Source organism: Schistocerca americana, chromosome 3, assembly GCF_021461395.2.
Source record: "Schistocerca americana isolate TAMUIC-IGC-003095 chromosome 3, iqSchAmer2.1, whole genome shotgun sequence".
Lineage (NCBI taxonomy): Eukaryota > Metazoa > Arthropoda > Insecta > Orthoptera > Acrididae > Schistocerca > Schistocerca americana.
The window spans coordinates 671,731,632-671,747,061 of NC_060121.1; the positions used below are offsets into that span (position 1 = coordinate 671,731,632).

Consider the following 15,430-nt stretch of genomic DNA (forward strand, 5'->3'; position numbering starts at 1 on the left):
TCTGCCCCAAAGCATGCAACGTGAATATTAGCGATCGTCGCAAATGCAGAAGTTTTTATGCATGTTGTCTTGCTCAGCGTCCCGAAATCCAGCCTCCTCACATTTTAATGGCTAACAGTAAAAATAACGAGCTCGGCCGATAGGAAACAAGTGATGACATCAGCACGTAACATTAACTCTGGTTACCAAAGAGATTTACTCAGTCTATATTTTGAGTTCAAAAAGTATGCATTTGAAAGGGTGGCTATACGTCCCTATATGTCCGCCATGTTTGAGGCAAACTGAAATGCCTTGTTTTCTGAGTAGCTGTCAGCTAGTATCCCACACTGACGGATCCTGACGCACATTGATTTTCGACAGGCTCTCGTTATTTAAACTGCAGAAGTGTTTTCAAAAGGCAAGCAGATAAAATTTTCTAAGGGGTTTGGCGTACTATCTGATACCTTTTATCCCATAAAAAAATGGCAGTTCTGTTTGTCTCTAGCATAGCGACCGTACAGATATTTCATTAAATTTAAATTCATTGTTTCATGTACAAAACTCCCTCTGGCAGAGATCACAAAACTACAGCCACCTCTCATCATACACGCACCTACTATACGATGTGCATCAGCTTAAAAGGGCACTACATCTTAAAATTACACAACTTCCTTCAGGTCAGAATATGGAGAAAATGTAATTCTGGAGTTTTTAACCGTTTCAATCCCTTACAGTATCCATAAGCTGCATTCATAATGCCAACTCGGCCGATATTATGTGACCACCCCAATGTTCACAGTAATGCTTTGTTCTCAATAAGGTCAAATCTAAGTGACTTAGCTCAGTTGTCCATTAATTAGAGTATTCATTAGCAGCCACAGAGTAAACTTCATTTAGATTTTTTGGATCTTGTGTTGTCTCAATTACGTTTCTAACAAAGTTATTTTATCCAAGCAACCCATGTGTTTCTACTTTGGCAGCTGATGTACCAAGCATCGCCATGGTGGCAGTAGTGATGGCTATGCAGTTCTTCTCGACTGCCGCTGGAAGTGTCACCACCCTGCAGAGCATCGAGGTGCACCCCACGTGTCTGCGCCAGATCACCGCCAGCGTCGAATACGCAGTCGCTGGCATTTGCTTGTCACTTGTTCCATACATCGTCTTCCAGGTAGGTTGTATCAGTGTGCAAGCCTATTACGCTGAATTCTTTAAAAATTTAAATGAGATCTAGAAAGCAATTTCGAGAAAGTGCTGAACCATCCAATCACTGGTGACGAAATTTTGAAGGTTTGCTGCATCACAATGTATATCCTAGTTTCCCAAATAAATTTTGAAATGGGACTGACAAAGAAAAGATGTTCACTGTACCGTGAAAAACATACAATGGTGTCGAAAATTTTGCAAGGTTGCGTTTATTTTGCCACGAACAGTAGAAGCAAGTGATAGTAAAGTAGAAACAATGTAAAGAATACAGAACGTAAACAACTGCGACATGCATGCCTTCCTAAGAGAGAGTCTCCATTCCTTCCAAGCTATTTGTGTGAGTGTAGACCAGATATGGCTCAAATTCAAAGATACAGTATCGACAGCACAAGTTAATAAGAGACGGGACTGATCCGCCATGGTACACAAAACACGTCAGAACACTGTTGCAGAAGCTACGAAAAAAGCATGCCAAATTCAGAAAAACGCAAAATCCCCAAGACTGGCTAAGTTTCACGGAAGCTCGAAATTTAGTGCGGACGTCAATGCGAGATGCTTTTAATAGTTTCCACAATGAAACATTGTCTCAAAATATGCCAGAAAAACCAAAGACATTCTGGTCGTATGTAAAGTACACTAGTAGCAAAAAATAGTCAATACCGTCACTGCGCGATAGCGATGGAAATGTTACCAATGATTGTGACACTAAAGCGGAGTTACTGAATACAGTTTTCCGTAATTCATTCACGAAAGACGATGCAGTAAATATTCCAGAATACGAAACCAGAACAGCTGTTAGCACGAGTGACATAAAAGTAGATTGTTGCGAAACCATTCAAATCACTTAAGATAGGCAAGTCTTCCGGTCCAGATGGTATACCAATCAGGTTCCTTTCAGAGTATGCAGACACAATAGCGCCTTTCTTAGCAATCATATTCAACCGCTCGCTTGACGAAAGGTCTGTTCCTAAAGACTGGATAGTAGCACAGGTCACACCAATATTCAAGAGAGGAAATAGGAGAAACCCATTGAATTACAGACCCATATCAATGACCTCAATTTGCAGTAGGATTTTGGAGCATATACTGTACTGGAACATTATGAATCGCCTTGAAGAAAGTGACGTATTGATACATAACCGACACGGGTTCAGAAAATATCGTTCTTGTGCAAGACAGCTAGCTCTTTATTCCCGTGAAGTAATGAATGCTGTCGACAAGGGATCTCAGATCGATTGCATATTCCTAGATTTCCAGAAGGCTTTTGATACCGTTCCTCACAAGCTACTATTAATAAAATGACTGGATTCGTGATTTCCTCTCAGAGAGGTCACAGTTCGTAGCGATAGACGGTAAATCATCGAGTAGAACAGAAGAGATATCTGGCGTTCTGCAAGGTAGTGTCATAGGCCCTCTGCTGTTTCCGATTTACATAAATGATCTAGGTGATAATCTGAGCAGCCTCCTTGGATTGTTTGCAGATGATGCTGTAATTTACCGTCTAGTAAAATCAACAGACGATCAATTCCAATTACAAAATGACCTAGAGAGGATTTCTGTATGGTGCGAAAAGTGGCAATTGGCACTAAACAAAGAAAAATGCGAGGTCATCCACATGGGTAATAAAAGAAATCCGATAAATTTTGAGTATACGATAAATGGCACAAATCTAAGGCTTGTCAATTCCACTAAATACCTAGGAATTACAATTACGAGCAACTTAAATTGGAAAGACCACATAGATAATATTGTGGGGAAGGCGAAACAAAGACTGCGCTTTGTTGTCAGAACACTTAGAAGATGCGACAAACCCACGAAAGAGACAGCCTACATTACACTTGTCCGTCCTCTGCTGGAATGTTACTGCGCGGTGTGGGATCTTTACCAGGTGAGAATGACGGAGGACTTCGAAAAAGTCCAAAGAAGGGCAGCCCGTTTCGTGTTAACGCGCAATAGGGGTGAGAGTGTCACTGATATGATACGCGAGTTGGGATAGCAGTCATTGAAACAAAGGCGGTGTTCTTTGCGGCGAGATCTATTTACGAAATTTCAATCAACAACTTTCTCTTCCGAATGCGAAAATATTTTGTTAACACCCACCTACGTAGGGAGAAATGACAATCATAATAAAATAAGAGAAATCAGAGCTCGAACGGAAAGATTTAGATGTTCCTTTTACCTACGCGCCATTCGAGAGTGGACTGGCAGAGAAGGAGCATAAAAATGGTTCGATGAACCCTCTGCCAGGCACTTAAGTGTGAATTGCAGAGTAACCATGTAGATGTAGATGAACGGTAGACAGAAACATTCTTCGTTTCTTCGAACGTAACGGATTGACACACGCATTCTGACAACTAGTTAATGTGCTCAGTACGGGGTGTGACCACATCTAGCAGCAATACAGGTCTAACAACTGCTGTGAACCAATCTCATGTTGAGGCAATAACGCCACGCCCATTCTTCCTGCAGCAGGTCTCCGAGAACGAAAGCCACTCTACTGAGCCTTCTGCATTCCGTTTACCTCGATACAACACGTCCAGTGGACGCTGCCAGGTCAGGTGTCATTTGCCGTGCAGTAATAAGTCGGTGCCGTCGCGCCCTTACAGCCAAATAACGGTTCTCTCTTTCTGATGCCACACGTGGTCGGTCCTGCCCTGGTCTTCTGGGTGAAGTTCAGGTCTCTATGAACTGTCGCCACATCCGAGAAACAACACAACGATTCACGTTAAGTCATCGGGCCACCTCAGTTTGCGATCGCCCTGCTTCCATTCTTCTTGTGGCCCCTCCACCACAGAGAGTCTGTTAGGCGTCCTCTCTGTGGCATACTTCACCGTGTATGACTGTATACACAGCGATTGTGGATGTGGGACTACCCGGCAAACACTACCCCGTTTCTTGGGTGCCCTGATGTCATCATCGGCGTGGTTGTCCGTTGATCCGGAATGCCATATTCCGTCAAGAACACGATCGTACGAACATCTGTTGACAGTTTGTACGATCATACTCGTATGTTAAATTAGAGACTGGACAGGGAAATAGCGGTTAACTGCTTTAATTTTGGACACCAGTGTAGTAAGCATGGGGATGTCACCCGAGAGAACGTTTGGGATACGCACAGTGACCATTGGCGCTTCCCGTGTGAAGAGTGTCGTTCATGTTTTAAGTGTTGCTGTTTAGTGAAAGTAATAATGAAGAGAATGTGTGAGACCTACTGTTTACATTACTGAGAGCAGTACCGGCTCATAGTCTGCTCCTCTCAAACAGCAGCTTGCAGACCACTGAGCTCAGAGCCACCTGCAAGGGTGCTCACCATCAACATTGTCTCATACCCGTGTCCATGAGAAACTAACTACAGGTCCTAGATTCATCTAAGGATAACGATATACTTACTGTGTGCAACTATCTCTCCTCCATTGCCGAACAAATTGTGAGAGAGCAAGCTTGATACTTGCGCCTGAGAACCGCGATGTCAGTGGGTTTACACAGGTTAACGTGCTACCACAGCGGTCCCTAAGCACGACAGAACCAGCGACAGTGCTGAGTGACGCAAAGCGCTGTTGTATCTAGCCATACTAACAGGAGCAGCGCCGTTTGGCTTTTAGCCGAACGGTGTTGCTAGCAAACTTTGAGTTTGTTAATGTAAATGCCAGAACCATCGTCGGCCGCTGTGGCCGATCGGTTCTAGGTGCTTCAATCCGGAACCGCGCTGCTGCTACGGTCGCAGGTTCGAATCCTGCCTCGGACATAGATGTGTGTAATGTCCTTAGGTTAGTTAGGTTCAAGTAGTTCTAAGTCTTGCGGACTGATGTCCTCAGATCCATAGTGCTCCCATAGTGCTCAGAGTCATTTGAATCAGAAACATCCCTACCTACCTAGCAGGGTCCCATAGTGCTCAGAGGCATTTGAACCAGAAACATCCCTACCTACCTAGCAGGAGAAAGGGAGGAAGCTGAATGTGGTTATCCGCAGGCGCCATAGAAGGGCAGAGCCACTCGCCAGGCTGCATTAAGCCTTTAAAGCGCCTGTGGATTGGTGGGGCGGCTATAGGAAAGGAGAAATGCGACGCCACAATCCTTGTCTTTCCTAACAGCTTGGGAATTGTTGGCCGACCTGTAAACCCTCTATCTTCCCTCTGTCTTGTATTAGGACACAACACTCCCGCGGTTCCACAACTTCTCGTTTGAGACTCTGTGTCCATGGTCTCTTCAGCGCTCTCTTCCAACAACACGTCTCGAAAGCGTGCTATCATACCGTTTCGCCTTCCTTAGCGTCCATGTTTCTAACGCATACATTATTGTACTCCAAAGATAGCCTTTTAAAAAGTACTTCAATAGTATTCAGGTATAGGCCGTATGATGTCAGTAACGTTCGCGAATAAGTGCTTCTTTCCAATGGGCTATTCTGTGTTTAACATCTGTAGTATTTCTATCATCCAACGTACGTGAAGGTCGTCTTTTGTTACAAATTTTTACGCTCACGGCAGACAGCTGCCTTTCGATTCCCATCTCTGGCGTACTTTATGATTAATGTTTTCCTCTTGTTGATCTTCATCTCATGCTTCTGTATTCACACTCATCTGGTAAACTGTTTTCTGCAGCTCGTCTTCATTTCTGCCCAATAATGCAGTGTTTTCTACAAATCGGATGATTTTGAAATATTTTCCATTAATTCTTTCCCATTGCTGCTGGTTTGTGAGAATTAATTCATTAAAGTTTTTTGCAAACATTAAATAATATTGGAAATAAGCCACATATCTCCCTGGCACTTTTTGATATCGTAGCCTGTGGTCCATCTTTCCCTATGACAGCATTCTGATTCTTGCAGTGCTACAGAATTAGTCTCGTTCTTGTAGCCTAATCCTGTATTCTTGAGCTGTTTATTGCTGTTAATGCTCTCGAGCGTTTGGTGTGTTCAGCCTCAAGCATTTCTCTATAATTAATCGGTAAGTGAATACAGCCTCTCTTGTTCGATGATTCCTTCGAAATTAGGACACTTTCTCCTCCATGTGACGATCTATAATCCTCGTTAATATTTTTTGGACGTGTGATACGAGGCTACTGTTCTGTACTTACTTTTCACTGGTATTCATATCGTAAGCATCTGCTCGAAATCGGCAGGGGTGAATTTCTTCATTTATGTGCGAGATTTTTTCCATGTGGAACAGCATGTCTTTAGTTTTTTCTCCGAAGGATTACAGTAGCTCTCCATGGAGGTTGTCAGTTGATGGAGCATTATGAACGTTAGTTCCCTGTGGAAGTCTTCCTCCAGTATTAGTGGTTCAAGTTCATCTTTATCAAACTTTTTCACGTTTTGCAGAGAGTTTTAATCCAAATACAACCTATCACATTGGTCTGGTATATACATCATCCATACATGATGTATTGCTTCTCCATCTGATACTACTCTGTCCTCCCTGTCTTATTTCTTCTTTTGAATTGTTTCCGAATTTTTTAGCATGCTTGCTCTATGTTAAGCTTTCACTGAATTTTCGTATATTCTCTTACATTTACGTATTTTCAACTATCTTCGCGTTTTTTCTTCATCTTTCCAGTAATGCTAGCAATATGAACATCCCCTCCACAAAAATTCAAACAAATTTAGGTAATTATTGTTAAATTTTATTAACAACACACTTTTCAGGTAGGTAGTCACGTATAAGTAGAGCTGAGAGCTTGAAAATAGCTTTTAGCAGAATCTTATATAAATTTCGTTTATTGTCGTTAAAATTTATTACAAACGTACTTTTTAAAGGTGTACAAATTTACAAGAAGGATCCTGAACACGAAATTATGAACATGACATTTGTCGTGGAAAGTCACATTCAATATTAAGACTTAGATTTTTGGTTGAAATTTTACTGAAAATTTTAAAACAATTATGAAATTTGGTGTAAAAAATCGTTAAAAATAATAATTACTTTTTTAAAAAGAATAAATATAAAGTACATGACAAGATTATAATATTTTCAGAAGATGGGCATAAAGTATCCCCCACCATAGTTTTGTGAGGGTTAATCGAATTTTTTATTGCCTATATATCCATATTTATCTTGTGTTATTTCTTAATCCCACCTTTCATTTATAATGGTATCTTTCATTACCTATGATTTGTACAACGCCCTTTCCTTCATTTCGAATCATCCCTTCGCGACGGGTACACTTCTTCATTAAACAATGTCCATATTTCCTGTATGCCAGTTTTCCGCCATATTTTTGATTGTGTTCAAAGTATGTGTGTTGTTCTTCAGTTTAATTAAATTCCATCTCCTTGTGATGATGTGCATCTGTTTCACTCCGAGACGTAATCGGCTCTCCATCACATACTATTTTATGATCTGAATCTTTATCAGCTTCAGGGTACCTTTTATCACTTTTTGTTTTGTTCTTGTACCTGTTTCTCATTAATATGTAATCTAGTTGGCAGTAGTCACTGACACGTGGTACAGTACAAATGTGGTTTCTCCTTTTCGGCTACTTTACGGATGGGACCATGAAATTCTACCAGTTCAGATGCTCGTTTATTCTTGACTTCGAGTCCTTATTTGCGTGCAGCGTCTAGTGCCATTTTCTGTATGTATCTTCTCCTACCACTGCGTTCAACCTTCCTAAAACTGTGATGTTGTCTGTTTCTTCAGTTTTCATCCAGACTTCTTTGATCTGTTCATAAGCTTATTCCGCCTGATAATACGTATGGGAGTGAGGCACCATATCTCTTAGCTCTGCCTTAATTTTCAACGTGATTTTTTGTTTACTGCATCGTCACACCCATATTACGATTCAGGTTACTGTATTTTTCGTTATAAGATCAACTCCTTGACTGTCGCTGCAAGATGGCGGGCTCTCTGGCCTCTTCATATACTTATTCAGGGCCACCAACCCAGATTACCTTGTGTTTCTAACACTGAATTTGCATATATGAAAATTAATGTTATCTCACTACTGTATTACACTGACATGCGAAGTAGGTAAACAGATGCTATGTATCGGCATGAACATGGTCGGGAGTAGGTTGCATGAGTATCAGAGTTCTGTTCATTTCATGTAGGAGACGAGCGGGAACTCTTGGGCCGTGAGGAGGTAAGCCGCCGCTCACGATAGCAGTGAATGGTCAGCAGGGACCAGTGTCAGAGGGTGAAGGGGGAGGGGGGAAGGGGTTAGCATGCAGTACTGGGATTTTCGGGCAAAGTCCCGACTCCCGACCAGTGGCTCGCGGCTTTCTCTTTTGATGGATCTTAGGGGCCACAGCGACGGACACTCATATTTTTAAAACGGCTGTGGGCAGTCTTCTCGTGAACACCTCATGTTTGGGGCAAGAATTCGCCAGCGTGGTGTCATGGCTGTGCAGTTGCTTGGGACGTTTTGGAGAAATGGTCACCGAGCCCCATGGGATAGTAGTGGGACGAGGTGGGTAACGCCCCACTCTCCATTGTTGCCAAATTTATTCAAGATGGCAGCACTGACGTCATCCAAGAAGGCGGCATGTAGACTTGGCAACAGTGCATGACGTCATCCAAGATGGCGGCTTTTGGCGGGAAAATAGGGTAATTGGACTATGTCCACTAACCTAACCCTCCAGAAGAAATTGGTGCGAAATTCAAATTCCAACAGAATAATGCCTGCAAAACTGTACTTGTCTTTATTATTATTGATTATTATTCATTATCATTTATGATCATTTTTATTATTTATTATTATTCATTATCATTTATTACCATTTATTATTCGTATTTATTATTATTATTGGCGTACCTCCACTAGAAAATTGCACCAAATTCAAATTCCAACACGATAATATGTCGAAAACTGTACTTCTATTTAGTATTATTATCATTTACTATCATTTATTATTTATTCAAGATGTCCGATTTTGGTGGGAAGAAAGCCATTTGGGTTACATCCACAAAAAATCTCTCACAAGTTCAAATTCCAAAACCATAACCGATCACACATACGAAATAGTCTACATCCTACGAACTTTGACTGTCACTTATCTTTTTTCACTCTTAACCTATCAAAATCACGTCAAAAAATAAACTGCACTTGTACTAACGTAATTGACATCCTCTGATTTTGCAAGGAAAATGGACTGAAATCTTTATTTCAAGCAGTACACTCATCGCTTGTTGTCCAACAGACTTAGTACACATCTTAGAGATCGCAGTCCAGTCGCCACGAGGCCCCCAGTCCAACTGAATTAGTTCATATGGTCGCTGCCGACCTGCGCCGGCACGCGCGCCACCGGCAAGCGAGTGGTCGCCTCACGTGACGGCCATTGGCTGCAATCCTCGCACACCACCGGTCTAGCGGCCACTCACATCACAGCTTACTGGCGCCGACTCACTTCGCAGGCCCGCGCTGGTCCAGCGATGTAAACATATTTTCGTGGACAGTGGAGTCTGCCCCCACTGACAAGTTGGCGCCAAAGCTGTCGATGCCGACCGTTCGCTATCCACCATGTGTCTTTGTGCGAACAAGAACGCCTTGCCACACTTCGGGCGCCAAGGTTTGCTCGAGAGTGGAATCCGCCATGACTGTACAACAGCACGTTTGGTCGCTACGAGACCCCTCGCTAAGTTTATTGACTCTCTCTCTGTAGTACACTCGCCGCGCTGCCGCCCCGCAGACGTCCGACCACTTACGTCACACACCCTTGATCGCCCTCTCCATACACGCGGCAGATATAGTCTTCTGTAAATATGCTAACACCCACATCGCGCATCTAACCTATACAGAGACATACAGAAAGCAGAGCAAACGCTCTCCGAATGTGGAAGTGACTTGATACAGTCGAGTGCAGTGCTATATTACACGTCCTGGTCAATGCTTTTGGGCTAGGTGGTGGCATCTGCACTACATTTACAATCAATTTTAGAACACTGAACGAGATGTTGTGTCATGATCGCATATATAGATCTGACCTCAAATCGATGGAATTGCGAAAAGTGACCAGGGAATAGGTATATATCGACCGAATATAGAACCTAATGCTGTGAACTTGAGGAAGTAATTTGCTATCTTCTGGTTCACACCAAACAATTTGTATATTGGACCAAGTATGCTGCAACAGGAGGAATCCTGGAAAACGTGTACATCGAAACGAAGGCAATAAGGGAGGGGGTGAATTTTTTTTCCCATTGTGGCTGCATTATAGTGTATGTCTATTGAGGTACCAGTGATTACAGATGCATCAGTCACGTGACATAGCCTGCGCTCTACTCGTATACAGCTACGCGTTCCGTATGTACACTCCTGGAAATTGAAATAAGAACACCGTGAATTCATTGTCCCAGGAAGGGGAAACTTTATTGACACATTCCTGGGGTCAGATACATCACATGATCACACTGACAGAACCACAGGCACATAGACACAGGCAACAGAGCATGCACAATGTCGGCACTAGTACAGTGTATATCCACCTTTCGCAGCAATGCAGGCTGCTATTCTCCCATGGAGACGATCGTAGAGATGCTGGATGTAGTCCTGTGGAACGGCTTGCCATGCCATTTCCACCTGGCGCCTCAGTTGGACCAGCGTTCGTGCTGGGCGTGCAGACCGCGTGAGACGACGCTTCATCCAGTCCCAAACATGCTCAATGGAGGACAGATCCGGAGATCTTGCTGGCCAGGGTAGTTGACTTACATCTTCTAGAGCACGTTGGGTGGCACAGGATACATGCGGACGTGCATTGTCCTGTTGGAACAGCAAGTTCCCTTGCCGGTCTAGGAATGGTAGAACGATGGGTTCGATGACGGTTTGGATGTACCGTGCACTATTCAGTGTCCCCTCGACGATCACCAGTGGTGTACGGCCAGTGTAGGAGATCGTTCCCCACACCATGATGCCGGGTGTTGGCCCTGTGTGCCTCGGTCGTATGCAGTCCTGATTGTGGCGCTCACCTGCACGGCGCCAAACACGCATACGACCATCATTGGCACCAAGGCAGAAGCGACTCTCATCGCTGAAGACGACACGTCTCCATTCGTCCCTCCGTTCACGCCTGTCGCGACACCACTGGAGGCGGGCTGCACGATGTTGGGGCGTGAGCGGAAGACGGCCTAACGGTGTGCGGGACCGTAGCCCAGCTTCATGGAGACGGTTGCGAATGGTCCTCGCCGATACCCCAGGAGCAACAGTGTCCCTAATTTGCTGGGAAGTGGCGGTGCGGTCCCCTACGGCACTACGTAGGATCCTACGGTCTTGGCGTGCATCCGTGCGTCGCTGCGGTCCGGTCCCAGGTCGACGGGCACGTGCACCTTCCGCCGACCACTGGCGACAACATCGATGTACTGTGGAGACCTCACGCCCCACGTGTTGAGCAATTCGGCGGTACGTCCACCCGGCCTCCCGCACGCCCACTATACGCCCTCGCTCAAAGTCCGTCAACTGCACATACGGTTCACGCCCACGCTGTCGCGGCATGCTACCAGTGTTAAAGACTGCGATGGAGCTCCGTATGCCACGGCAAACTGGCTGACACTGACGGCGGCGGTGCACAAATGCTGCGCAGCTAGCGCCATTCGACGGCCAACACCGCGGTTCCTGGTGTGTCCGCTGTGCCGTGTGTGTGATCATTGCTTGTACAGCCCTCTCGCAGTGTCCGGAGCAAGTATGGTGGGTCTGACACACCGGTGTCAATGTGTTCTTTTTTCCATTTCCAGGAGTGTATTTTAAAGCACTGTCTACTTGCGAACATTAACGGTAAACCTGTTGGTCATCAGAGGACTTCCTTCTCATGTGGGAGGAAACTTGACACACTTGTCTAAAAGAGCTTTCATTTATGCAATCGCCCCTGTCGCATCTTTGGTGTAAAATCGAGACTTCAGGGTTATAACTAACTTAGAGGTAAGAGCTTGTGATGTGCTGCAATGCCACTGTAGGCATTTCCCGACTGATGCGCTGTTTTACAGAGTTAGTGACGGAATGACTTGTAATTTTCACATGTCGGACGCTGCTGCTTTGCGTTTATCTGTTTCCTTGTAGGATGTATCCCCCGCTAGTGACTATAATTTTATGTAGGCCTTATGCAGGCATCATATAATTTCTGGACCGTGATCAGATGTGAACAGTGGACATTATACGTCTTCGCAAAGCTAAATTGCGCTCATATGATGCACAGCAAATGTTGTACCATTCGATAAGATAGTTCAGCGTCGAAAAACTATGAAGAAGGATGTATGTCTGATAGGGGGGAAACGTTTTCGATCTAACATTAAAGCCAGTTTTTAAGTGCAGAACGTCGCAGTCTTAGGCGTGTGTGTGTTTATGATCTCTATCTTACCAATACCTACCAAGTACAGATCCTAGACTCTAGAACAGTAATTTAGACTTGATAGCTTCGATGATTTAGGTAAAAATATATCAAACTCAATTCGTCTCGAACTGAATCGCGTATAAAAATAAGTCTTTTCTTGTTATTCTTAACCGAATGCTATTACATTACGGCACTTTGAAATCTGTTACTATACATGGAAAAGGACTGCTAAGCTCCTCGACATGGTAACATCTCGAGAAATCTCGCGCAGTTGGATGGGTTGGGGCTTGGAGAGCTATATTAATTCACGAGAAGTGGGAAGTGGAGTGTAGTGCTCTTCTTCTGATCGCTTGGAGATTAATTCTCCAACGATACTGCAGGGTGTGTTGGTCAATGACTGTGTGAGGTTTGTCTTTTACTCTAAGACGGGGAGAATACTCTATGACTCCAATACACTGAGAGATAGATCGTAAATTAAACACTATGCTCGAAGTGTTACAAATACGTAGAGTTTTGTCTGATGTACTTTGATCATGTTTCTGTTCGAGAATTAACAATTAATGGACGAACTGCACAGTAACCTACCCACATTCGCAATCATAACCGCAAAGTGATGTAAAAGGGTGGTTTAGCTGTGATACTGAAATTGAGGGCTATGCTGTCACATCAATGCCCGGTACTGAACTTAGTGTAAAATTCTTCGCACTATCAAGTCTGTTGCTTAATATTACAGTACATCGAAGGTATCTTTTCCATCATATCCGCGCATCGGTTACTATATAATGACTGAGTGAGATAGCCTGTTGGAGTTGGGGAGGGGGAGAAGTTTTGTGGGTGGGAGGCAACTTCTGGGGGTTGCTAGCAGCTAAACAGCGATCGCGTATATGAGTGCAAAATTACCAATAACTCGAAATGGAAGGCCGAGCCATCATCTGTTCCGTCACGGTGACATATGAACTGAAATGTAGAGGTCATGAAAGACTTTCGCACCGTAGTTTGTAAACCCTCCACAGCGCTTCCCAACTCTTCTACTTCCCTTACGTTGTAAGTTTATTTAAAAATAATTCAGTCTTGTGCTATCCGTGGCAAGAATATGATTTACATAGAGTGATGTCTAGTTTTCTATGAGAGGTCGTGGATCAGAGCGTCTTAATGCCAGTTTAGAATATGACATTGAGATCGAAGTCGTGGCAGAAAAAAAGAAATCTTTGGCAGTGTACAAAGCGCGTTAGAAAACAGTATTTCGAACAAGTAAACAGGGCCACAGTGGGCGTTTCTTACGATTTACAGTGTAGTACGTTGGATACGATCATTCTCTTAGAGTAGAGGTAATCTTTAAACTACCCTCTGTAGTGTATCAATAAGTGTGTATTTAATAGGTTTGGCCGACCCAGGGAGCAGTAGCAGCATCAGTTTGAGGGGTAAATTCAGAGAGGGGCGAGTATGACGTTAGGGCTGCATGCTGCGCTATTCTGGGAAGCATTGCGAAATCTCTCTCTCTCTCTCTCTCTCTCTCTCTCTCTCTCTCCCTCTCTCTCTCTCTCTCTCTCTCTCTCTCTCCGCACCGGACCCCCCAACGCAGCTTTGCGTCAACGCGCGTCTATGTGAGTTCTATATCGGATTAAGTTATTTGAGTTTCTATAGTTGTTAATTTTTGTCTGCTGGGGAGGAGGGGAGGGGTAGAGAATAACGATCACAGGATGTTGGGCTTATAGATTTGAATGGATGTGTATCTGTAGTACTTGTATGTAGTATGTAGTTTGGGGACGCACTACAATGCGCGCATTTCCACCGAATGGTCAAAACACGGTCCTGTTGCAGTAACCTACTTCGCTCTGTTTCTAGACGGGATGCAGAAGGTGATTGATCTGTCTTTGTCCGACTTCTTCTCAGTCCCGACTTAAAATGGTATGATCACATGTGCAAGAAGTATAGGGACTCAATGACATGTTGGATTTTTACTGTAGCCGATAGGTTCGAGAAAGGTGACCCATTTCGAGATATGATTCACGTGTCGCTGTGATCTTTCCCAATGCGTCATCGCCTTTAACTGAGTGGATATATAACGGAACATCTGACATGGTATCGTGACAGAAAACGTTACACATACTGGAGAAATATCTAGCTGCATGAGGGAGTTGCAAATACCGGTCACATACTGCGCTCCTTAGCCGAATGACTTTCAAAATTCATCGGGCGGGTGTGAGATATGTCCGCATTTGAGAATCAGGTTTATAAAGTATATCTGTTTGTGTAAAGGAAATGTCTATGTGCTGTATAAGGGGGTGTGTGGATTTGACTTGGGGTACTGTGATAGCGAAGGGAAGAATATGTCTAGTGCTAAGAAGGATACAGATATTTCGAGAGCCACAACGTTCAACAGAGAGTATTTCCAATACTTAGCTCATTGCCGAAATTCTGTTCAGTTGAGACCTAGATCGTAAGATTTAATTGTAAGTATAATGATAGAAGAAATATGTGAGGCGTTTTCTAGAATGTGTTCGCGCATGCAAAGTCTGTGGTGGTATTGATTGGCGTGCCCACGTTAATGGTAGTGGCCTTCCGAATGCAGAGGCCTGTTGGAGTCTAGGAATGTATGATAGTTAACTTTACAATGTTCTAGACGACCGAATAGCGAACTAAGTATGTCCTGGTCTACTTTCGTGATCAAGTGTAACTGCGGGAAGATGGCGCGTTTGCGGTGGAGCGTTATTCCCTCCCATGTAAATTGTTCGGTCGACAGCTTCTGCACATTTGATGCCTTTATTTAGTTGAGGGAAAATGGATTGTGGTGTGTTGGACACACGTTTGCCTGTTCTCTAGACGTGGGAACGACCATAGATGGGATGTAGAGAATGTTGATCATCTCGGATCTGTTAGATGACCGACTTCGGTATTCGAGAGTGCGATAATCAGTTTACTCTACTTGTTTCTAGTCAGTCAATGGCTTACAGCACGCTGCACATCGCTAAAGTTTGGTGTTTGTGGAGAAATA

General features: G+C 43.9%; 1 protein-coding gene across 1 annotated transcript in view; it reads left to right on the forward strand.

Annotated features, from left to right (window-relative positions):
* LOC124606661 (solute carrier family 22 member 7-like) overlaps positions 1 to 15,430 on the forward strand; it is a 193,212-nt gene that overhangs the window by 134,954 nt on the left and 42,828 nt on the right. Inside the window, exon 8 of the mRNA XM_047138668.1 lies at positions 960 to 1,147. Within this exon, the coding sequence (XP_046994624.1) occupies positions 960 to 1,147 (188 nt within the window). The remainder of the gene's footprint in view (positions 1 to 959; positions 1,148 to 15,430) is intronic.